Source organism: Dicentrarchus labrax, unplaced genomic scaffold (assembly GCF_905237075.1).
Source record: "Dicentrarchus labrax unplaced genomic scaffold, dlabrax2021, whole genome shotgun sequence".
NCBI classification, from domain to species: Eukaryota; Metazoa; Chordata; class Actinopteri; family Moronidae; genus Dicentrarchus; species Dicentrarchus labrax.
Genome location: NW_026136708.1, coordinates 17,219,249 through 17,243,482, shown reverse-complemented (window position 1 = coordinate 17,243,482; position 24,234 = coordinate 17,219,249). Strand labels below are relative to the sequence as shown.

The following is a 24,234-nucleotide window of genomic DNA, read 5'->3' as shown; positions in this document are numbered from 1 at the left end:
GGATGAACATTTATAAAAATAAGTGGGGTTTAGCTTGTGTCTTAATTTTAAACCTTTTACATAAATCTTAAGATAATCATGATTTGGTAGGTGTTACTGCGGCAGCACATATACAAAAACTGGAACATGATTTGTCTGACATGTAATAAGATAACTTTTACTAGTCCCAGGGGGGAACACAAGCATTACTGTGGTACACAGAGAAGACAGGAGCGGTAGAAAGAAAGTAAAATACAAATAAGTAGAAATCTTATTGATAAATCAAAGTTATGTTACCCTAACCAAGGTGGCACTGTCGATACAGTATAATATATACAGCATATATGGAAGGCATAATGTAAAAAAATAATATAAACAGGAAAGGAACAATGCAGTGGGATGATTAAATATTTGCCCCTGAAATATTATGATGAATGAACACCTCCGACACACACGGGGTCGCTGTGGTGCGTCTCCCGCCCGGTACAGATCCTGTTCAGTGCTCTGTCTGTCGGCCACTATCAGCTCACTGCAGTGTGGACACTCAGGAACTGCACTCTGAAGGAAAGGACTCTCAAAATGAACTCCGAGCCTGTTGTTATCGTCTCTGCTGCTCGGACGCCAATTGGTAAGGCTTACTATCTCTTTAGTAGCATATTATATCCTGTATATTTGAAGCAGTGTCTTTAACGCTGCTACTTTTACTGCCGCTACACTGCTGCTCGTTCATATTAACAGGTGTTTACATTAATCATTATGGTAGCGGTTGTGTCTCTTTGTACAGACTCGTAGCCACAGACGTTTACATCCATATTATCATTTGTCTTGTTTAATTAGTCAAAGTGGTTGATGTCCATTCAATTAAATACGCGTGCTCTCGCAGCGCTCTGATTGGTTCGCGCTTGTGTCCGGAGTATTCTGCGACCTGTGATTGGCTGGCTGGTCATAGTGCCACGGAGCTCGAGCGTCCTGCCATTGGTTGCCGTCAACATGCCCACTCTGTCAGAGCAAGATGGGGCGTGTCTCTTCTCTAAAATGTGATTAGTTTAATTAAGAGCAGGACAAATAGCAACTTTATTCTAAGAAACTAAATAATAATATAATACGTTTCTTTGTATAGGCACCTTTCTGGATCAGGGGTCCAAAGTGCTCCTCAGGAAACTATAAAAGAAGACATAAAATACAGACAAAATATAAAGCCAATTAATAAAATAAAAATGGAATTAAATCTAAAAAAACTAGAGGTCTGAACTTCACAAATCACAGAAACTGTTTGGAAAATCTCTGAAGAAAACAACCTGCAGTAGATCTCTAATGTAGGCAGGTGCCTGATAGTGCAGATGTCTGAAAGTGATCACAAGATGGATTTGATGGGGAGCCAATGAGAAGAGATTAAGATCTGATTTACAAGAGCCCTTCTTGAGGACCTGGTCAAAAGATTTACATAGACAATGTAGTTACAATAATCTAGACGGGATGAAATCAGAGCACTTTTGGCACCATGACACAAAGATGAGTATGCACCTTGGTGTACTCATGGCACAAAATCTTTACTTGATTTTTACACAGGGTCCTTGAACGGTTCCCTGTCCACGGTGCCTCTGCGTGACCTGTGTTCAGTGGTGATCAAGGACGTCCTGAAGCGGGCTGCGGTGAAGCCAGAGGAGGTCTCTGAGGTTATCATGGGACATGTCCTAACAGCAGGTGAAAGCTCAGGAAATCACTGAGATAAAAGTGTGTCAGAGGTCCCATATTCATGTGTCATGTTAACAGCTATTGGGCAATATGTGTCTGATTTGACTTTATCTCACTGGTGTTCACCGTATTTTTCCCTTTCTACCCTCAAGGTCATGGGCAGAACCCAGCACGTCAGGCCAGTGTTGGGGCAGGGATCCCCTACCCTGTCCCGGCCTGGAGCTGCCAGATGGTGTGTGGCTCTGGGCTGAAGGCTGTGTGTCTGGGAGCTCAGTCCATCTTGTCCGGAGAGTCCACAGTGGTGGTGGCAGGGGGCATGGAGAGTATGAGCAAGGTAGGGTAAGACACAAGGCGTCTCTTTAAAAACGTATTGTAAAACAATAATACTGAAGTTATGAAATCTCATTACTTTTACTGTCCGGTATGTTTGTGTATTTATAACAGACCAAAAACGGAAATCAAGTGTCTGTCCAGATTCATAATCCTGTCTGATCAGTTAATGGATCAGATAGTACCTGTTTATATAAACATTTGACAAATTTTAGACTTTTTTTTTTTTTTTGCTTTAGCAAAGTCTGGCTGCTTGTGTGTATACAACATTTAACATTTGAGAACTATAGGTTTTGTAGTGAACTTATCTTACATTATTTTCATCTAAATGGCTCTAGTATGGAAAACTTTGGAATTTTAACTCGCCTACACACGGAGAGAAACAGGCATCCTTATAGGGCGATAATGTTAATAATCTAATCTCACGAGATTTGAAGTTGAAACAAGGGATTAACATGTTTGTGCAGATCAGAGAGTTTGGTGACTTGGAATACTTGAACAAAAAAGCTCAGAAATTTGAGGGAGCTTCAGGATACGATTACGAAAATGTTCTTGCATGGGGCTCAATGTTTTTCAGCAGTCAAGTGGTGAAAAGTGATACTTCCTTAATGACTAATGACTGTTTGTTTCCTTCTTCCACCAAAGGCTCCTCACACACTGCACATGAGAGCAGGTGTGAAGATGGGCGATGCCTCCCTACAAGACTCCATGGTGGCCGACGGCCTGACAGACGCCTTCCATGGCTACCACATGGGCATCACAGGTGTGCATGGCTGAGAATATACAGAGGCAAACGCCATCATATCACGCCACTAAATAAGTATTTATTGTTGTGATACATCTGGAATGTATTTTATCAGCTGAGAATGTGGCGAAGCAGTGGGTCGTCAGTCGAGAGGAGCAGGACCAGTTTGCCGTTCAGTCCCAGAACAAAACGGAGGCTGCGCAGAAAGCGGGACATTTTGATCAAGAGATTGTCCCGGTCATGGTGCCATCCAGACAAGGCAAGGAACTGTCCAGTGAGTTATGATCTATTTTATTCTTCTATCTGCGAGAAACTGTCTCATCTGTTTGTCACCTTTGTCTTCAGGTCCAGTGGAGGTGAAGGTGGATGAGTTTCCTCGCCCCGGCAGCAACATGAGCAGCATGTCCAAACTCAGACCCTGCTTCATTAAGGACAGCAGTGGCACCGTCACAGCTGGAAACGCCTCAGGTTCGAGAGTTGGTGCTCCATATTTGTTATTTTTAAACTAGAGCTTATGTCATGAGGTCTATATGACTAACCAAACAGATGTCTGCCACTGCTGTTCTTGTCTGTACCAGCTTTTTGTATAAAGCAGTTTCTTTTAACTTTAGGTATTAATGATGGAGCAGCAGCAACTGTCTTAATGAGCCAATCAGAGGCTGCGAAGCGTGGCATAAAACCCATGGCCAGAATCGTATCGTGGGCTCAAGCTGGCCTTGACCCATCTGTGATGGGAACGGGACCAATACCAGCCATCAGGAAAGCGGTGAGAAATCAGAAGCACCTAAATGTAACAATGATTGAGAAAATGCTTTGTGTTTATTTTTACTTGTTTCTTCTCCCATCAGGTTGAGAAAGCAGGCTGGCAGCTGGACCACGTCGACTTATTTGAGATCAATGAAGCGTTTGCTGCCCAGTCTATTGCTGTGGTGAAAGAACTTGGTCTGAATGTAGACAAGGTACAAAGTTTACGTGTCAAATTTCACTCTAGAATCCAACTACGCGAGCAGGGCGACACTAATGTGTTGTCCCTTTTGTCCTCTCCTCAGGTGAATGTGAGTGGTGGTGCCATTTCTTTGGGTCATCCCATTGGTATGTCCGGCTGCAGAGTTCTGGTGACCTTGTTGCACGCGCTTCAGAGGACTGGAGGCCGTAAGGGTGTGGCATCTCTCTGCATTGGAGGAGGGATGGGCATCGCGATGTGCGTGGAGAGGGTTTGAGACGAAAATGTAACGCTGCTTCACAGATTGCACTTGATCTCGTCTTTTTAATGGATAAGGGATACTGAAACTCAGTGTTTACATTGCAGAACACGCTATAAAATTGTTTACCTGGGTTCTTCCAAATCACTGTACTTGAGGGAAAAGTGACGAGTATGTTTTGTGGTTGTTGGGTCTTCAACAATATCCTGCCATTCTTACTGTGAACTTTACTTAAATTCACCCTTCCTCAGGTTCTAACTGTGTAGCATGTGACTTAATGTTAGAGGATTTCAGATGTCTAAATGATGTTAATCTAGTGTATGCTAAAAGCTTAAATACACACCAGCAGTAACTAAAACTGTTGGTACAACCCGGTAGTGTGCTAAATAGGTACTCTACTGTAGTTGTGGTTGTTGGTTGGTTCTTTAAAATGACCTGCACGACTGAAAAAGTGAAACACTAAAACTGCAAAGGCAGGGCTTTATTAGTGTCCAGTATGGGCAGGCTTTGGGAGACCTTCTCTTTAGAGCATCATTTTTAAACTTGTGGTGTAATTGATTTGACAAATGCTTCAAGCGGTCTACGTTGCTCTAAAAATGGATACTGATCAACATTCCACTTTCTCTAATCAATTGTGCAGACAGCAGCCTTGAAACACAGCTAAGTGCCATAAGGTTTTAGTATGCTAGGCTTCTCTAACCTCGTGCTTCCTGTACATACAAAGATGTTTCCTGTAATCTAGCTGTTATACATATCAATAAAGAATTATAAGCCATAGAGTCAAGAAGTTCTTTAAAACTCATCAGTGCCTGCAGAATAACCACAGTTAGCCAATCTGAATTAACAAATCAACGGCCATTTACAACCATTGGAGCTTTATTTAAGTGTCCAAAAAAACAAACAAATCACTTACAGTTCCTCTTGAAGGGGAGAGGGAGAACAGTAAACAGGCAAAGTGCACGGCCTACACTAGAGCAACAGCCATGAAGAGCTCCTTATGTATAAATACAGACGTTGAACCTATTTGGACCAATCACAGCCTTTTAACCCTCCAGAGATCCTGATTGCACGGCGTCCTGGTATGACTGCCCGCCCTCCTTCTGCTCTGGGAACAGTTTGATGAGGTCGTCAATGCGGAGGATGGTGATGGCGGCCTCTGTGGCAAACTTGAGGCTCTTTGTTTTAACCATGGTGGGCTCGTACACGCCAGCCTGACGGTTGTCTCTAGGCTTGCCGTTCACCAGGTCCAGACCAATCCTACAAGACAAAGTGTTCAAATACTTAACTCATAACTTCTACATAACACAAGAAGTTCACCCAACACCTGAGACAAAGTAAAACTTAATAATAGACAAATTGCCATAAAAGTTAATGTAGCTCTCAGTCAGAATTTGTCAAACTTGTACGATCAACTGCAAAATCTGGCATTTTTAAAGTTTTGTTTGAGAATTTTGCATCCATGTTATAGTCTGTAATGGGTGAGTGCAAAAAGGGGGTTGATGCGTGGCCGCAAAAAAACTCGGAGTCATCTGCCAATTATTTTCTTGATTTATTGTTCAGTCAAATTGCATTTTCTAATAGTCCAAAACCAAAAGATTTTCAGTTTACTATGACAGAGGACTTTGGGAGTGAGACTAAAAAAGTCAAACTCAGCAATCTGTAAACAGATCTTACAGTTTCATTACTGGTGTAGGAAGGAAAGACTCACCACTTCAGATTCTTGCGTTCAGGATTAACCTGAGCCTCATTGTGGAAGGCCCGAAGCTTGGCCACCAGATCAGTGGAGTCCTGTGCTGCATTCACAGCCAGCGTCTTGGGGATGACGAGGAGAGACCGAGCAAACTCAGCGATAGCCAGCTGCTCTCGGGAACCCTGAAGAAACAAAACCAATGAGCAACGTTTCAGCATTGGGTGATATTGGGTTACAACAAACACTATGCTCATGGCAAATCATCTCTTAAAAAGAGAAGGAGCCAACAGCTGCATGCGTGGTAAAGAGGTATAATCCATAAAGGTATGTCTCACCATGCTGGTAGCATAATTCTCAAGGTAGATTGACAGAGCTGCCTCCACAGCGCCTCCTCCTGGAACTACAGACTTTGACTCCAGCACCCTCTTGACCACACAGAGGGCGTCATGCACCGAACGCTCCATCTCGTCACACATGAAGTCGTTGGCCCCGCGCAAAATGATGGATGCTGATGTGCGTGCTTTGGTACTGAGGAGGAAACAGAACCAGTACAGTTAATGTGTGTCAGACTGTAGACTCTTCATCGTTTCAGTTGATCTCAACCCTACAGTTGTACTGACATAACTGCGTGAATCAGCATTTTGTTAGAAGTACCAAGTATAATTCTTACTTCTTGACAAGGATGAGCTCATCATCACAGAGGCGTTCCTGCACAACCTCTTCAGCTTGACCAAGCATAGTGGCCTCGAAAGTCTCCTCTCCCTCCAGATTGGTCAGAGAAGGGCAGATGGTGGCTGAGAATGGTCACGGTAATATTTATTAGTTGATCCACTCATAAGGGCTTGACCAAGACATTAACACAGATGTAAGGATCAGTAAAAACAAATCCAATCAGTTCAAAACGCCAGAGTACTTCCACCCTACCTCCTGTTGCTTTGGCGATGCGTTTGAGGTCCTTCTTCAGAACCCTTCTCACTGCCATGGCTCCTACATCCACAAAGTACTTAAGACACATATCATCAATCCCACCGGTGGTCAGGATAACGTTGGCCCCTGCTGCCAAAATCTTTTGGATCCTCTCCTTTGTGATATCAGATTCCCTGGAGCAACAAATTCAAATAAAGATTCAGTTTCACAAATAATATTAATAAGACAAAATAAAATATAAATATAATACAAAATTGTCCAGCCCATAGTAGTGGTATAACAGCTCAGAGAGAAGCTGCTGCCTTGACCTGGGCTGCTGATATTTTCTCCCACGCGTATCACTGTGTAAACTATTGATTTAGTATCACAGCAAATTTAAATGGGATAATTCTTAAGGATGCATTTGTGAAAAAAATTGTATCTACCTTTGTCTGATCTGGTCGAGCTTCTCTGGGTCGCTGATGAGGACTTGGACTCCCATCTTCATCTTGGTCTTCTGCAGGCTGAAGTCCAGGCAAGCAACCTTGGCATTGACAACACGTTTTACCATACCTTTGGAAAAGCAGAAAACAGTATGTTCAACAGTGGAAATATCCAAAGAAATATTGACTTTTCATTACAACTCGACAGCATGAGGACAAACTGACAAAGATATTAAAATGCATTTCATTTAACTCAGGGCTACTGTTCCATTGTCTGGCTAGAAAAGAGGTGCCACAGTTTACAAACTACTGTGTCTAAATTCCTTTCAAAGCCAGTATACTGTCTCCCACGCGTATCACTGCTTACGCCATCAGGGGAGACATAGCAGCAAATTTAAATGGGAGTTTGGATCAGCTGCGATCGTAATGTACGAGGCAACTAAATCCTAACAAAGACATTTAATTTCAGATCTGCAATGTAACTAACATACCTTGGGAGCCAACTGTGCAGTTCAGGGCATATCCATTAACCAAGAAGCTCTCTTTCTGGCTGCGGCCGTGGGCTTTCAGTACATTGACAGAGTTGATGGGATATTTGGCCACTCCCTTGCCGTCCACAAACTTCACAGCCAAGGCAGCATCCACCACAATGTTAGCAAAGAAGTCTGCATCACTGAGAGCTCGGGGTTAAGGCAGATAAGGGCTTTACTCACATACATAAAATGTAAATAATTACAAATTGTGCCAACTGCCTGCAAACTCAAGGCATGAGGGTTAGATCAAAACAAAACATTAATGCACTGCACAGCTATAAAGGATACACTCCAATGATTTTGGAAGACATTGATGTCTTAGCGGCATTGATTAGACACTCTCTGCCGAGGTCATCTGTTCCAATAGTGAGATTCTCATTAATGTAGCGAACTGCCTCCCTGGAAGACAAAAAAGCAGGTTTGCGTGTCAAAAAATGTGAATATTTGAAGCACCCAGGGGTCGATCGGTGTCTGTTTGTAAACACTTCTAAACAGAGCAGTTCTCGTTAGCATCTTACTTGCAAGCCAGACGATATCCGCTGATGACTGATGTTGGGTGAATCTTCTGCTTCACCAGCTCATCTGCACTCTTTAGAAATTCTGCAGCAAGAATTACCTAAAAAAAAAGGATGTCACAAGATATATGTTAAAAAGGTGAAAAACTACAGCTGGTGTCATCTAACTAAAAGTACTTTGTTACATGAAAAATTAAAATTAAAACTGCAAGCAGTGATGAATGGGCCCTCGCACTCGACGCACGTCAGGGTGTGCCGCTGTCGGGTCACGCACCAGTACGTCATGACAACACCGAGCTACACAACACATCGCAATCGCCACACAGGGCTTACTTCCTGTTGCCAGTAGTTGGCGCTATGACAGCGACTGAATATTGGCTCTTAGATGTGTTTAGGCCAGGGCTCTTAAACTTGTGAAGTTTGGGTCCAAATGGAGAATCTGTACTGCAGTTAGGTTTGGGGTTTCTATTGTCATGTCAAGGCTGATTTTTGTTTAAGACACGCCACGGACACACTGTTTGACTGAATGTAAAGAATTTTGTACTGTAACATCTGACCTAAACTTTTTTTTTTTTTTTATTGATCGTACTCACCAATTTTAAAGTCGTTCTGACCAATTCACTTTTTGATAAGATCGACGTGTTTACCAATTTTTATGCATATTGGTGAAAGGGTGGTTCAGTTTACGCCATGGTCATATTGGACTCCCATAGAATACGACATTTTTCACCGCAACTGACATGTGTGCAGAGTTTCATGAGCTTTCGAGCATGTTGCAACCTCCAAAAAAATGCAATCGTTTCGGCAGAAAATAGTAATTCCTTGCATTACAACAGGGCCTTTGCACGGTCAGTGCTCGGGCCCTAATTAAACATCATATTGTACCATCGTTTCATTAGGGGTGGCAGAAATGAGGCTGCTCGACCCCTTCAGACACTGATGGACAGTTTCTCTCTCCTGTTAGCATAGCCACACATCCGAAAGAAAAGGCAGACGCTTGGTACTATAACAGGACACTCACTTTTAACTTATTATGTGTGTGCAGCTACAAATTACCACCAACAAACACAGCCCACTCTCCATGCAAGAGGACAAATGAGCTAGCAGCACCACATAGGAGCAGCTGTTGACCCTACTCACCACAGACGTGGTCCCATCCCCGACCTCCTTGTCCTGCAGGTCAGCCAGTTCACACAGGACCTTGGCAGCTGGATGCTCCACTTCCAGCAGCTTCAGGATGGTCGCTCCATCGTTGGTGATGGTCACGTCCTGTCAGTGCGCCCATGAGACAACATGAGCAACTCAGACTACAATGTTTGCTACTGTATAAAAACAGATTGATTAAAAAAAAAGAAGGGGATAGATCATGTTGAATGTGTCACATACCCCGATGTCGTCCACCAGCATCTTGTCGAGGCCGACGGGTCCGAGGGAGCTCTTGACGATGTTGGCGATGGAGGCTGCGGCCAAGACTGCAAAGACAAGGAGCAAACTGCAGCTAGCTCAAAAAAAAATAAACCTTTTATTTTCATTTTAAAAACAGCTAGTAGATCCTTAACTTAAAAAACATCGACATGTCCCGTCATCTTATTTGGTGCGGTACACAGTATGTTAGCCACACCTTCAGACCGTGACAGTGCTTTTCTGTCCCGTTAGCATAGCCGTCCATTCATGGTGGTGCGAGTGGAAGGTACTGAAACGGGACTTTCCTAATGAACGCTGTTGGCGTAACAGTGCACACTTTGTAAAACTAGCAGACGACATTTCAGCGCTTGGTCAGAATCTCCCAGGAGGATTTAAAAAGTGACCAGACAAAGTTAGCCAGCGTTAGCACTAGCCACACGTGTGTTAACGGCGGTACATTAAAACTCTTCTCCGGTCGATTGTTCGCGACGCAGATTAAACACACGGAGTGCAGATGAAACGCCAGGTGAAGCGCAACCACTACTCACCATTTTGACTACGAACGGACTCGCCAGTTGATCTGTGGCCGAGCACATTTAACGGACCCTCTAACAGCGACATTTTGGACCACCGCACAACGACGAAGAAAGGGAGGCGCCGCAGTGCATTGTGGGTAAACCGGTAAACCTAAAAGCAGAAGGTTCGAGAAGAAAATTGATTTAAAAAGGAGGAAAAAAGGGGAAATTAAAGTATGAGGGCTTTAGATTATGTAAAGAATATCAACTCTACATTGGTGGTTAAGTTTCACGTCAGCCAGTCCCCTTAATAGATTATAAAACAGCGTGTTGTAATGTTATTTCTTGTAAACTGCATTTCCCAGCATGCATCACCCTCTTCTTCTTGGTTTATCTCTAGTTTGTTGTGGGCTGCTAGTGTGCCCCCTGCTGTTGATTAGATAGATGTGATGTTATTATATATTTTTTCTTCTTGTAGTGAGAGGCATTATTCTTGTTTTTATTTTTGGGGGAATTGTTTGAGAACTGAGGTTTTATTTATTTCCTGATAAATTGGCTCAGGCATCTCTCTTACAACTCTTTGCACCTTACCTACCTATTTATCTTTTTTTTAATCTTTTCTAAGTATTTTATTCTATTGTTGTATTTTATTGTATGTTAATGTACCTGGCTGCTATGATGACCCAATTTCCCTGCGGGGATTAATAAAGTCTATCTATCTATCTATCTATCTATCTATCTATCTATCTATCTATCTATCTATCTATCTATCTGTCTATCTATGCATAGTTACTGTATCTATCTATATTAGGCTACACATATAATAATTTAAGCTTCTCACATTCCAGTGTCAAAACTATCAAAGTAACAATAAAAATCATTATGGAAATATTAAAAATATGTTTGAGGTAATTTGGGAGTTGTCACCATTAGTTTGTCCACCAGAGAGCACTGATGAGTTTTCTTTCCAGACATAAAGTGTACTCCACAGTAAATCTTATCCTGATCAAAAATGAATATTATTGGTTAATTTATTGTTATCAGATTTCTTAAACTCTCATATTTAGATATTGGTTTCATTTTTAAAAAAACGTAGCCTTTTATTTGTCTGGCTATACTCCTGATCACTGAGGGCATTGATATATCTACCAGAATGTAATGGGGACCAAGCATTATGTTGAAACCTCAAGGGAGTCAGATGCTTTCCATATTTTATTCTGCAATATAAACTGATTTTCCCTATAATGTGATTTAAAAGACAAACATATCTGCATGCTATAAAATAAAGCAGGAATTCTTTATGTTTGTTCACTGAGCATATTCTTCACAATAGGATGATTATTATCTTGAATTGTGTCCTATTTTGTAGGCTGCTCTGCTTTAATGCATGAATATTTCATACTGGTGAGCATGAACCTCTGAATGGTAATCAGGTGCTGTTGTGTACTATATTCAATATGGCGACATATTTACTCAATGACAACCACAAATACACAGAGATGAGTTTAATCTGAATTTATTACCTCCAATACATTGTTTTGTTGAGCAATGACAACTAGGCAGTTAAAAAAATACAGTACACTTAACTTAAACATTAAAGCATTATAAAGCATAACTATGGCATACAAGAATAACTTTCCTAAAATGTACATCTTTACAAAGTGTTTACAAATAAAATGTAAAAAAAGACAGAAAAGTGCAAAACAGAGTCAATGAAGACTGACGATCCCCACCAGCGAAACAAAGGACAAAAATGTACAATGAAAAACAATACTTCATATTCCTAACTTGTTTTTGACGCACATCTCCTGATATGAACAGTAGGCCCGTGATATTGTGCTTTTCAACTTTTCACGTGTTATTGTGATCTGGAACTTGTATTAAGCAGTGCGTGATAGAAAACCCACTTATGAAAATATTCACAGTATTTGATTCAAATTTTGTCTGCTTCCCTAAATCTGAATAAAACCATCTTTTAATAAATACATTTGACTTTATTTTACAACTTGTCTGTGACTTGGAGTAATAGTGATAAGGGTCAAAATAACAATGATGCTTTCAAATAAATAGAACACATTTAGTGATTATTTTCAGGATAGTTTCAACAAGTGTGTGGTGAATGTTGGGTATGTTTCAAGGGGGGAGTTGTATGAACTTTAATCAAAGTGAGTGACACCTATCTGACTGTGGCTTTCTTTCTGTGACTGTGGATGCGATATCAGTAGTGTGACAGTTCCCCATAACGTAAACAAACAGTAAAATATACACCAAATACAGTACTGTAGTCTTTTAACCATCTCTCCTTAATGCTCTCCTTCGTGGTCCCTCTTAAAAAAAAACAACTTTAAAATTAGTGTGATTTAAAAAAAAGAAACCAACAAACATAATTGACTTATTTAGATGCACATTTCACTCTACATGATGGATGCCCCCAGACCATAACGCGTAAAAACATCTCCGATTTACTCATAGATTCAAAATAAATATGAAGTCCTACGGTTTCTTATAGTTTATCTAAAATATCAGCATCTTCTCTTGATTTTAAAGCGTGATACCCTATTGATGACAAAGGTGGTAGGTAGAGTGAAATACAATAACTTCAAATAGACTTACAGGTCTAAGTCCAGTTATACTTAACCTATTGGATCTTGTAATAGCCGACATGTTTTCTTTACAATTGCATCCTTGTGTTACAATTATCGCTAATAAGCAGTTAAAAGTGACAATCTAGCCCGAGTAGCAAATCTGACGACTGCAAATTTGAACTGCTGCTTGTTCAGAGCTGTTTAAAAGTGTAAGCACAATTAAAAACACTAGCTATCACTGTGGTTCATCACTCCTATACAGGTTAAGATTAACTAGTGCTGTAAAATGCAGTTAAAAATAACCTTAACAGCAAATTAAAAGAAAGAGCATGGAGAGGTACTCCTGACGTGGTGCATCAAGATCCACCAAAGATCATCAGTTTTTTTAGGCTTGCACTTCGGTTTAAGATGTTGGGCACAGAAGAGATTCTACTCCTTACAATCGGTAACAGATATCCTGAACTACTGTATCTGTACAACAGTTTCTTGGCACAAGTCCTCCGGCAGAATCAATTCTTACAACTCCAATTATCCCTACAAGGCTCACATGTAAAGCAATAAAATAATTTGAACTCCTTTGAACATTAAAACCCATTCAGTCACACTGAATGCCTTTATTGCTAATGTTTCCCCACCAGATCTCTTTGAAACATACATGAGAAGACTGTTTGAACCTGGAAGTGCTAAGGCAGCTCACATGCAGGCTTTGATGTGGCATTTTGACTATTAACAGTAACCTATTGTGTATTTTACATTGAAGCCCTGTAACAGAGAGTTTAGGTGTTCACATAAGTTGTTGCAAATATCTCTGCGATCAAAGAATGTGCTTCTGATCTATGTTAAGAGATGGGTTATGTTTGTTTTTATTCGTGAACTATGATGTTGAATGATGTAGGGCATTCAAGGCAAAGCAGCAGTGTCCCTTTTGTTGCTATATGCTGTATGTTTGTATATATTTGGCTTGTAATTGTCGTATAGACTCAGGCAAAGCTACTGGAGCTCAGACACTGAAACTTCTCCCTCAGAGACTGGACGATTTTGGGTTGGCTCTGCTGCGGCTCGTTCCACAGGTACTTCTCCAGCTGTTCACGGTCCAGAGACCTCAGCGGGTCGCAGGAGCGCACCGGTGTGCACGGCAGACTCTGGGAGTGGACAAGTCCCCGGCTCTGATTGGAAAGGGCTGAGCTGTCATTTCGCTGCGCCAACCTGTCCTGCTCCTGCTCGCACTCGTCTTCTGAGCGGATCTCTACATAGTCATCATCATCTTCCCCATTGTCCTTAAAATTAGCCAGGTAGTTCTGGGTGGCATTGAGAATGCTCAGTGCTGAAGCCCGGTTCAGGACCACCACCTGTTGACCGTCGTGTAAAGTGAGGTCTGACTGTCCCTGAGTGGAGCGCTCTGGGAGGCTACTCTGCCGACCAGCACGACCCAGACTGGGGCCATGGAGTCTGTCTGTGGATCGATCAACAGTGGGTCCGTTACATTTGAGTCCAGATTGGTTTTTCTCCTGCACCTGGCTGCCCAAAGAGCTTACTGACTGACACTGACTGGATGGGGAGGACTTTGAGGAGGGCAAGGATGGAGAGTTAAATGAAGGGTGTCTCTTAATGGAACTGTACACATGCTCTTCTTTTTCGCTTGGCGCCGACATGCACGAGCTCCACCTCTGGGACGGTGGGCTGGTGGGAGAGGGAGGGAAGGTCTGGAGAGAAGGGATGGAGCATGAGGAGGTAAGCCTGCGGTGTGGGGCAGAAGACCCTTGAGCATCCTCCACCTCGCTGGATGAGGAGACGAAGCTGGCCAGCTCTCCGTTGCTGTAAGTGGAGTGGAGCCAGTCCTCCTCCAGTGAGGTCTCCGGCATTGATGGAGAATATGGCAGCCCTGGATGGGTGTGATGTGGGGTAGCAGAGGTCTGACCAGCTGAACCAGGAGGATCCTTAAACATGACCTGGTCATAGAGTTGGGAGTACTCTGCTATCCTTGCACCTGAAGAGGGAACACAGAGGACATAAAGAAGGTGTGAGTAGGGTTTGTTTGTATTAGGATTATTCTTAAACCTGCAATATCAGCAGGAAAGAGTTTGACATACTATCACATTTGTAGTTGATAATTTGAACTTATTGGTATACAGTTGCTTATTTACAAAGCCAGCAGATACAGAGCAACATTGGCAATCATTGGTTGTTGGTTTTTTTTGCAACTTTGCTATTGTAGGTACAAGATTCACTCTATTTTTAGCTCCGTTTTTGGTCTCTACCAACTCCTGAGGGTATTTCACCAGCTAGTTGCTAACTCTTTCTGTCTGCTGGGCAGGTGGAATGCAGTGGGTATTATCAGAGCTTTTTTCATAAAACAACATAGTAAAACAGTAGTGGCCTGGAAAAACCAAAACAATGAGCTGAAAGATGCTAGAAAGCTACACAGAGCTGAAGGGAACTGCAGAGTTGGGTGATAATTCTCGTGTGTTCATCACTACAACCCCTTTCATGTTACACTTTAATCATTTGATCCATTGTCATTATAAAGATAAGGATTAGAGCCACTTGAAATATTAAAAAAAAAAACAATCCAGTTTAGTCTTAAAAACATGAAACCACATATAGTCATGTGTAGGGATGTACTGATCTGATCTGCAAGATTGTCAATGGCACAAACAGTGACCTTATTAAGCAGTTTTGAGTATCTTCCAGAGGAGACAGATTCACGTAAATTAAATTTTATTTGTTAATGTATTTATAAAACATGGTTTGTCTGCACCAAGGTTAGGGTCGAGGCCCAGGTCCAGGTCTGGTAAAAGTTTACAGTTTACAGTTAAGATGTGATGTAAAGCTTTATATTAGCTTACAGTACATTCCTAATTGCGACTATCAACAGTCAGAAACTATCATTCTGAGAGTTAAATGTTTTGAGTTACCTATAGCTGCGCCCCCTTGTTTCTTCTCTTCCAAGATGGCTGCAAGATCTTTCTGCTTCTTCTCCGCTCTGGCCCGAGTACAAGAGTCTCCAGGGTCCATGCTCCTCATGCGGAGCAGCTGGTTGGCTTTCTTGATCTTCTGGCTGTACTGCCGTGCCATCAGGAACACTCGGCTCTTTGATTTATCCATCAGGTCCAGGGGGAAGTCCACAGATTCACTCAGCAGGAGAGAGGAGGAGGCCAGGGGGGAGTCCAGACCTGCCAGCTCCCCTGGAAACAAGCTATGAATGTCCTTGATGGAATTGTCCCTTGGAGGTGTGTTTCGTTGAGGAAGTTCCACCAGGTCGTCGTCCTCTAGGCGGAAGCTGCCGCTGCTGAGGCGAGCCAGTCTTTTACGAATGTTCTTCACTGTGCCTGGGAGGGGCTCTGGGGTGACCGGAAGGGGGCGTGATGTAGGAACAGGGCTAAGGTTTTCTTCTGCAGTGGTGCCTTCACTTTGAACGTCAGGGAGGTTGATGACCGGGATGGTGAATGACGGTGTGGAGGTGACAGGTGGGGGTTTAGACTGATGTGTTGGGGGACTCTTGGTTGGAGGGCTGGCTGCTTGAGGACTTGTAGTTACAATGGGGCTCTTTGTAGGACTGTTTTTGACTGAGGGAGCCTTCTTAGGCGACTCACTGGCACTAACAGGGAAAGCAGCAGGGAGTCTATCAGCTTTCTTCTCATTGCTCTTGATGTAGTTTTCCAGGTCGTTCCAGATCTCATCAACCTGCTCTGACATCTTATCCCCTTTCTGTGAGCGCTGAGAGAAAGTCTCGGAGGCAGAGGAGGAGGAAAAATCTGGCTGGTTGGTGTCTGGTCCTTCATCCTCTCCAAAGTGGAGGCTCTCCTCAGATACAAACCCTCTAAGGCTTTCAGTCAGGTCTTGTTCAGAGGCCAGTGGACTGTCCCTTTCTTGTTTTTGTTTGTTGCCTTCATTCGTTCCTTTAAGCTCTGTTGGTGGTGGCTCCCTGAAACAGATGGTGTCATAGACGTTTTCCTCAACTATCTTCAGGTCACATGTCCCACATGGCCTCCCCTCTTGTGTCGAGGACCTGTTGCTTTCCGAAGAACTCTCAGGTTCAATCATAGGCTCTGTGACCCCAGGAACCTCTGGAGCATTTAGTACCCTTGCTGCTTGGCCCTGGGAACTCTGTGCATCTGTAGAAGTTTCTTTCTGTGACTGGCTTTCCTCTGGGTCTCTTCTGACGAGGCCCATGCTCTTCAGGTCCTCATAGCTGATGTTGTCATACACATTTTCAATATCGTCTATCGTCAACTGCTCGGCTGAGGATGATCCAGATATGTCATTGCTGGATGATTCAGTGTGGATCACTTCCAAGTTGCTGTGACCAGACTGGTCATCATCAGGACTCTGTCGAGCCTCCGTACCCTTTTCCCCAGCACTGCTCGCCCTCCGCAGGACTCTGCTCCCATTTGGTGGAGGGTCAATCTGCACAGTGGGCACCTGTTCCACGTGCCAGCTGCAGGGCCGAGCTGTCTTTGGCGATGAGGTGGCCTCTGACCTCTCCGAGGGCACCTCTGGTTCCGGTCCACTTGGCTCTGTGGGGACAAACATCTGGTAGATGTCTTCATCCTCGTCATCAGGCTGCATGGTTCGCTGGCGGGTGGGGAACATGGCCCTGCGAGCACGGTGATCTGCCCAGATGTTCCTCACAGAATGGTCACTCTCTGTGACTATAACAGAGGGAATGGGGGTCTCTGGAGGTTCCTCCATCACGTTAGGTGTCCTGAGAAGTGGTGGGTGGTGACTTCCTTCCCTCACTAGGGATTCTCTGGCTCTCTGTAGGAGAGGGAAGGAGAAGTTGTTGTTTTACAGGTAGTTGAGGCAGTCTAAAAACATAAATTGAAGTAGATTAAAGTACCATGGTATATTTGTGATTAATACCTGTAGGTCTGAAGGGCTCATGTTGAAGGTTTTCCACTGTTCTATACTATCGACAGATGCCTGAGGGTTCAGCCTCTTCCTGCTGCTTTTGCCAGGGACTCGCAGCCTCTTTCCACCTCCCTGAATGCAGAGTTTTCCACATTAACAACATGTTTGAAGGACTAAAGATGAAGGGGCAATCTTCAAGCGAAGTTAATATGTAATGAATATCACTTTAAACTCACCAGGCCACTGTCATCTTCATCATCAGCATCTTGCTGATGTGGCTCTTCTTCTCGGTCACTGTGGTCATAGTGATCGCCGGGGTCCAGGGACTCCTGTGATTGGTTGATGAGGCTGCGGCTGCGACCAATAGTGCCCAAAGCCAGCTGGGACACTGGGGAAAGCAGGGTGGCTCCCAGACTTGTTCGCTGGAGAGGGTCAGGTTTGCAAGAGTTTAGTCAAACGACGTCCGTCTGAATGTGTGTGTATGAGTCTGCGCTCATGCTTCTCAACTGTTCATCATCTCTGGGCATCACTCACCTTTTCACCGTCTGTGTTGGCAGCATTTTGCCTGGCATTCTTCAGTAATTTGGATAGAGGTTCTGGCAAGTCAAACAAATGGATTATTGGTGAATTCTTAAAAGTTGAGCCTTGCAAGGTGTGGAAAAAGGTGTGTACATTTCTTTAGTGTTTTACCTTTCCTGCGTCCTCTACGAGGGGTAGGACCCTCCTTGGTCTGATGGGAATCCTTCTTGTCTCCATCAGGGCTATAATGAAACCCTGGATGATCTGGAGAAACAATAGAATAGATGTCACACAACAAATACATGATGATTTAAATGCTTGAAATATGGTAAAACCCTATGACAAAAAGAACATAACAATAAATATATATTAGAATATTATTTTAATTAAGTAATTCTAAGTAATTCTTAAGTAAAATATAATGTTATGTAAATTGGCACTTACGCATTGCATCCATCTCCAAAATTGCTTGCTTAGCCTAGAATCCAAGTAATAAAAAAAAAGGGTGAGTTCAACCAGTTAGACTATTGATTAAAATAAGCTTTGACACTAGGTGGCGACACATTACAGGCCTGGCTCAACAATTTTGCTCAGGTTTGACACTTAACAAGCAACCCCTTTATGTAATCACAGTGAACTTCTCTGTGACCTTCACCCCCTGAGACAAATCCTAACTTTCCACTTGGACATGACCAAAGACAGATGAAAAGACAGAGAAGTGATTGTGGCTTGATGAAAATAAATGAGTGGAAGAAATCAGAGCACATGAAGGGAAAAACAGAGAAAAATCAGGGGGAATGAAAGATGGAGACATTTACAATACATCCCACTCAAAGTCTGTGTTTACGCCATCAGTTAACAGAGAGGGAGCTGTCAGGAGACAAGCTGCTCTTACCTTGGCAGGGATTTTGGCAGGATGGTTTTCAAGTATGAGTCTTTTGAGGTGTAAGATCCACATGCGCTTGTCTTGCTGTGATTTGGCCTGGGGGCAAAACATCACAAAGAAGATAATATCAGACATGAACTTTAAAGAGAGGGTTGGGGTAAACCTTTAAGCATTTGGAACATGACTTTCTTACGTCTTAGATTTTTCAGCGCTTGTCCAAAACACAAAGGTTATGTAACAACGATGGCCGCAATAGCCTCTAAGCACTCAACATGTCTGAGCAAACTCACTGAGGTGAGCCTGGACGCTCTACAAAACAATCAGACACCTGCAAATAATCATCACACTTTCTGATTCCACTCTTGCTCAATGCTGCAGGTAGCAGCATAGTTGAACCATAACATGTAATTACATTCACACTGACTTTGACTTCTTTTATGATGCGTGTGCTCTGCTATTCAATGTTGTTATACCTGGACCGTGTGCTGAAGTTTGGGATTCTTGTAGTGAAACACGCTGAAACTGAGTGGTTCTTTAGGAATAACTTCCACCAGCATCAGGTTGCAGCACTGCAAAAGACAGGTAGGAAGTTGTGTTAAAAATGCTTTTACTGAGAAGAAATGTTTGTATATTTAGTGTCACTTTGGGACATGTCATGCTTCGAATAGCCGGACTCACCAGTATGTGAGCCTTGTATGTGTAGGTTTCTTCTCGTTTCTTGGTAATGAGCAGAAGCTTGTCAAACAGGAAGAGAGTTCTTTCGTTTTTGGCTCGCTGCAGACGAAAGGTTCCTTCAAGGACCAGCTCTCCATAGCCAATCAGGTCAGGGCCCTTCCAGTTGGTCAGCAGGCTCTGGATTTCCTGCAGAAGCCACCAAAAAAGAAAAATGAATGTGGGGAGTCAAATAATTCTGTATATTTTATTTAGCAGAAAAGACAATTGCAATACAAAATTGAAGATTAAAAAAAAATATTGCATAAAAATAAACATTCTAAATTGATCTAGATTAGCAATAAAACTTAAATAAAATACAGAAAAAAGATGCAACAAATTAGTGAAAAAGGTAGTGAGGGAGGATGCAAGATGAATCATAATAAAAAAAAAATTGTATAGCACTTTTAAAAAGACAACTACCAAATGCTGTACAGTATGAGAAATCGAAGCAACACAAAACCTTTAATAGATAAAAGTTAAAACAATAATAATTGGTATTTTAAAGAGGAGGACAGAGGATGTCTGTTGTGCAACTGGATGGGGGGGAGAAACACTAAAGACAATAAAAAACAAAAAGATTAAGGAAAAGTAAGTAAAAAAAAATAAAAAAAGGCATATGGATGAGGAAAAATGAAGAGGACAAAACAACAAAAATTTCAATTGAGCCAATCCATTCTCCAGACACGGAGTAAATACTTCCACACACATTCCTGCATTCATTTGACCCTTCTGGCTTCCAGCTGATAAAAGAAACAAGCATCCCTTTTATGTGTCCTCCTTATGCAAGGCCATCATTAGCCCAGTGGAAAACGCAGTGACTTGCGTAAGACGTGGGGAGGATCAGAGCCTTGGCTGATTCAAACCTTCACATAACTGTTCTGCAGAACAATAAAAGAATCGGCTCCTTGAAAGGCTTGAAACTACTGTGTCTGTTTTAGGTATAGGAATAATGAGAGACATGGAAAGTGTACAGGATACATCATGGAGGAGATCACACGCTCAACGTTTTGAGCAACTGGGACAACACTTGTTTGTACTGACAGCCCCAAATAGACAGACATTTTTGTATCTTCCTCATTTAGGTTTTTTGTTCTTGTTGTACCTGCAGTCTAACGGCATGCTCATGTTTCCTTTTCATGTCGTTGATGTGCCAGGCCACTCTCTGCATGGTGTCTATGGCTTCCTGCACAACCTCGTAGGTCTCTGTGTCCTTCTCCATGTGGTTGGCTATCTCCTGCAAAGATGACACACACATACACAATGCTGGGAGTCAGCACATGAAGACACGTGCAAAGGGGTGCACTCATAATACAGGCACCCATGTGTGTGTTCCTGCACATAAACACACACTCATGCATCCACTCTAATGCAAGCACATGTACATACACAGGAACATACATACTGAGCACCATATGGCTAAACATTTGGCTTCTCCGGTGGAGATTGTCCTTGAGTCAGAAAATGTTATTTAACTATTTATCTATTTGTATTAGTATACAGCATTAAAGTCTTGTGCTTGCATGTATGTGGGTAAAATTGTTTGTGAATAAGAGTGTGCTGTGTGACGACAGTCTGACGTACGTGCAGCAGTAGGTGGTACTTGAGGATCCTCTGCACTGGCTTGAGCAGGTAGGAGCCCAGGGGCAAGGAGTGCCTCAGAGATTCCTGGCGCTCGCGGAAAAACTTGGCCAACGCCTTGTTCCTCATGCACTCTGTTAGCACAGCCACCGACCTGTGGAGACAAAACACAGCGAATAAGATATCAGGCATTTATAGTAACCGTAATTTGACAGTGATGAGATTTGTAATGTATGTCCTGGCAAACAATACAAAAAAAAGGAAAAATTCATCACAGAGTGGACAGAAATCACACAGAGGGAAGTCTCACATTGTCTTCAGATGAACTTTGGAATATATTTCACACAGGACCAGGCCATTATGAACAGGAAGAATGACAAACAAAACTTGTTCATATGGGCACATGTGAAAAATGGTGAATCTATCCTTTAATGTTCAATGCAATGAACTATATTTCACTGCTGGGTATATTACATTAGAAAAAAATTACTTTTTTAATTTTTTATTCTAATTTACTTGTTTTATTCCACTCATGGTTGAAGCCAATAGTAGATTGTATATTTCTAAATATTTCTATATTTCCTCAGATCTCAATCTCAAATTGCATTTGAGCGTTTGTTAATTTCCTAGACAGCACTAATTGGTTTTTGGTATATAAAACAGCACTGTACAACCTTGAAAGACTTGAATGTATTGGTCATTGGAGCTAGTTTGCTGTGTGACCTACTGAGGAAGAAAGAACCTTTTTCACAAACAAATGTAGGCTGTATGTGTGTTTGTGTGTGTGTGCATACACATGCACTGTGGAAATAGACTGAGAAAGAAAGTCCCAAAACTTTCTTTGCGTTGTGTGTGTGTGTGTGTGTGTGTGTGTGTGTGTGTGTGTGTGTGTGTGTGTGTGTGTGTGTGTGAGTGCGCATGCATGTGCATGTCTGCATGCCTAAATTCCAGTGAAGCTCCACACAGGCCTCACATTGTTCTGGAGGAAACCCGACCTTAGAGCTCAGCATGACCATGATACATCTGCAGCCTGTGTGTGTGTGTGTGTGTGTGTGTGTGTGTGTGTGTGTGTATTTGTGTGTGAGTGTCTCCTGTGTGTGTGTGTGTGTGTGTGTGTGTCTGTCGTGTGTGACCTTGGTTGGGGTCACCAGCTGTGGTGTGGATGTGGGAGAAGGTCTATCTCAAACAGCTGACAATAACCCATTTACACACACACACACACACACACACACACACACACACACACACACACACACACACACACACACACACACACACACACACACACACACAAAATCAGCATTCAATTAGTCCTCATTAGCTTGTAAATTGTTTCATCCCCACGTGCCTTTCTTTATCAAACGCTGTGAAAGAAAAAAAGCCGGAGGAGAAGGTGTGTGCAGTATGTCTTGGCAGGAAGAAAAAAGCCTCACGTTTCAGTCTATTTAAATCACACACAATATACACACTGACACACAAAACATCATTCCTCCCAAGTGATCCACACAGGTGTCCCATAGGACCACACTCACACTGAGCTTAATAAAACATTATCAGCGTTGGGTATGATAAGGTGACAAGTGTAATACCCCATCTGTCAGTGAGTGAGCTGTAACTCTGTCAATAGGCAGAGAATAAAAGAATGGAAGAAAAAAATGGAGCACGAAGGAGGTAGGGAGGGAGGGAAGGAGGTAAAGACACCCTGAGGCACAACTGAAGGTAGACACTTTGACTCCTGTTGTGGTGGCTTCTATGGAGCGTGTCAGTTTGTCAGGGAGGGAGGAAAAAAACGGTAACGCATTGATCAATGTACACAATGGAGCCATGTGAGACGCTGGGAAGACGTTATGTGGAGGTGAGATCGAGATAGGATGACAATGACAACAAGAAAATGGGTTTTTTGTACGGTAGACAGTGTAGCACACACACACACACACACACACACACACACACACACACACACACACACACACACACACACACACACACACACACACACACACACACACACACACACACACACACACACTTGTGGCTGTCTTACCGTGGATAGTTGGTGCAGTACTGAGTATAAATGTGGAATTCTTCACTCTGTAAAACACAACAGGGAAAAATTAGATGCATTTAAGTGTCAGGAAAAAGGACAAACTGTCGGAGAAGAAAAGGTGTGAGATGTGATGGTACATGCAGGTGTGTAGTAATTGATAAACATCCTACACATGCTGATGCATTTGTGACAGCATTTTGTTTTGCTTTTTTGGTGAAGAACTCAGATTTGTAAAACCAGTATCCGCTTTAAAAATCACTTATTTGGTTAATTTGTTTGGATGTATAGGCCTATATATGCAGGTTGGTATGTATAGTATAGTTTATATTTTTTTGTATGAGGTATATTGACTAAGATTATACTGACTTTTTCCCTGTAAAGCACTTTGTAACCTTGATTATGATGATTATTATTATTGTTGAATGCAATAAACCTTATTTCTCTCCATTTCTTTATGGTGACAAAATCTATTCGCAGACTTAGTACTGATCAGAGTGAACATCAGATCTATATTATTTTTGTCATTGTTAAACTTTTGTGTCCTTGTAACGCAGTTTAATATCAGATTGATTTGAAAAGTCTCTTTCCTCACAACAATAATGTTCCTTTGACAAAACTTGGTTACACCATCAAAGCAAGTTTCATGTGTCCGCTAATACATTTTCATATCATACGGAAATGATTTAAACACAACGGATGCCTGGAACATGCAAAACCACTCGTACTGTACGATCCTTTTAAGGTCAAGATTCATCGTCCTTTTTTCTTTCATCACTGGCTGTACCGTCTCTGCGGTGGTTCTGTGCAGTTTTGATGACTGGCCGGTTATTTCATGTTTATGGCTCTGCACACTCTGAGGCCACAGACAAGGCATCCTCTCTCCTCTGTTCACTGCTACTAATTGAAAGTCAAACCTGTAGCTTATGATTAGCCCGCGTCCTGGCCTCTAAGCCTCTGTTGATCCCAACAGCCCTGAGCACTTGGATTAAATATCCCCTCATACTTTATCGCCGCCCCCTTAATTGAGACTTTTCCCACCTTGCATGCCTCTGTGAACATCAAAGACATCAGAGAAAGCATGACTTATCAAAGCTAGA

At 42.5% G+C, this 24,234-nt stretch overlaps 3 protein-coding genes and 1 non-coding gene across 6 annotated transcripts in view; 1 reads left to right on the top strand and 3 right to left on the bottom strand.

Annotated features, from left to right (window-relative positions):
* The first annotated feature begins 452 nt into the window (after positions 1-452).
* On the top strand, positions 453-4,726 carry acat2 (acetyl-CoA acetyltransferase 2). The gene is made up of 9 exons (XM_051408702.1): positions 453-607; positions 1,549-1,683; positions 1,827-2,008; positions 2,650-2,767; positions 2,865-3,008; positions 3,095-3,217; positions 3,361-3,515; positions 3,598-3,708; positions 3,799-4,726. The coding sequence occupies exons 1-9, from the start codon at positions 559-561 to the stop codon at positions 3,967-3,969; spliced, it is 1,188 nt and encodes a 395-aa protein (XP_051264662.1). The 5' UTR covers positions 453-558; the 3' UTR covers positions 3,970-4,726.
* Positions 4,727-4,787: 61 nt separating this feature from the next.
* Positions 4,788-10,129, bottom strand: tcp1 (t-complex 1). Its single transcript, XM_051408701.1, has 12 exons — positions 9,991-10,129; positions 9,425-9,510; positions 9,179-9,307; positions 8,042-8,139; positions 7,812-7,922; positions 7,482-7,663; positions 6,994-7,120; positions 6,566-6,741; positions 6,312-6,435; positions 5,977-6,169; positions 5,660-5,823; positions 4,788-5,208 (listed from the first exon to the last, which is right to left on the bottom strand). The coding sequence occupies exons 1-12, from the start codon at positions 10,061-10,063 to the stop codon at positions 4,995-4,997; spliced, it is 1,677 nt and encodes a 558-aa protein (XP_051264661.1). The 5' UTR covers positions 10,064-10,129; the 3' UTR covers positions 4,788-4,994.
* Positions 9,607-9,744, bottom strand: LOC127368953 (small nucleolar RNA SNORA29). Its single transcript, XR_007885970.1, has one exon. It is a non-coding gene; the product is annotated as a small nucleolar RNA SNORA29 (small nucleolar RNA).
* Positions 10,130-11,457: 1,328 nt separating the features above from the next.
* The window catches only part of LOC127368168 (pleckstrin homology domain-containing family G member 1), a 41,116-nt gene continuing 28,339 nt past the window's right edge, over positions 11,458-24,234 (bottom strand). For all 3 annotated transcript variants that reach the window (XM_051408690.1, XM_051408691.1, XM_051408689.1), the window contains 13 exons: positions 23,135-23,181; positions 21,094-21,244; positions 20,615-20,746; positions 19,477-19,659; positions 19,272-19,367; positions 18,808-18,894; positions 18,357-18,390; positions 18,084-18,176; positions 17,928-17,989; positions 17,630-17,815; positions 17,406-17,525; positions 15,458-17,300; positions 11,458-14,529 (listed from right to left, as the gene is read on the bottom strand). In XM_051408690.1, coding sequence (XP_051264650.1) covers positions 13,523-14,529; positions 15,458-17,300; positions 17,406-17,525; positions 17,630-17,815; positions 17,928-17,989; positions 18,084-18,176; positions 18,357-18,390; positions 18,808-18,894; positions 19,272-19,367; positions 19,477-19,659; positions 20,615-20,746; positions 21,094-21,244; positions 23,135-23,181 — 4,041 coding nt within the window. In that variant the 3' untranslated portion in view covers positions 11,458-13,522. The remainder of the gene's footprint in view (positions 14,530-15,457; positions 17,301-17,405; positions 17,526-17,629; positions 17,816-17,927; positions 17,990-18,083; positions 18,177-18,356; positions 18,391-18,807; positions 18,895-19,271; positions 19,368-19,476; positions 19,660-20,614; positions 20,747-21,093; positions 21,245-23,134; positions 23,182-24,234) is intronic.

Excerpts from the sequence above, each read along its gene's own strand:
- acat2 (XM_051408702.1), top strand. The coding sequence starts at position 559 with ATGAACTCCGAGCCTGTTGTTATCGTCTCTGCTGCTCGGACGCCAATT. Across the intron at positions 2,768-2,864 it reads CTACCACATGGGCATCACAG|CTGAGAATGTGGCGAAGCAG; the intron begins GTGTGCATGGCT and ends GTATTTTATCAG. Across the intron at positions 3,709-3,798 it reads TTGGTCTGAATGTAGACAAG|GTGAATGTGAGTGGTGGTGC; the intron begins GTACAAAGTTTA and ends TCCTCTCCTCAG.
- tcp1 (XM_051408701.1), bottom strand. The coding sequence starts at position 10,063 with ATGTCGCTGTTAGAGGGTCCGTTAAATGTGCTCGGCCACAGATCAACT. Across the intron at positions 8,140-9,178 it reads GGGATGGGACCACGTCTGTG|GTAATTCTTGCTGCAGAATT; the intron begins GTGAGTAGGGTC and ends CTTTTTTTTTAG. Across the intron at positions 5,824-5,976 it reads AGAATTATGCTACCAGCATG|GGTTCCCGAGAGCAGCTGGC; the intron begins GTGAGACATACC and ends TTGTTTCTTCAG.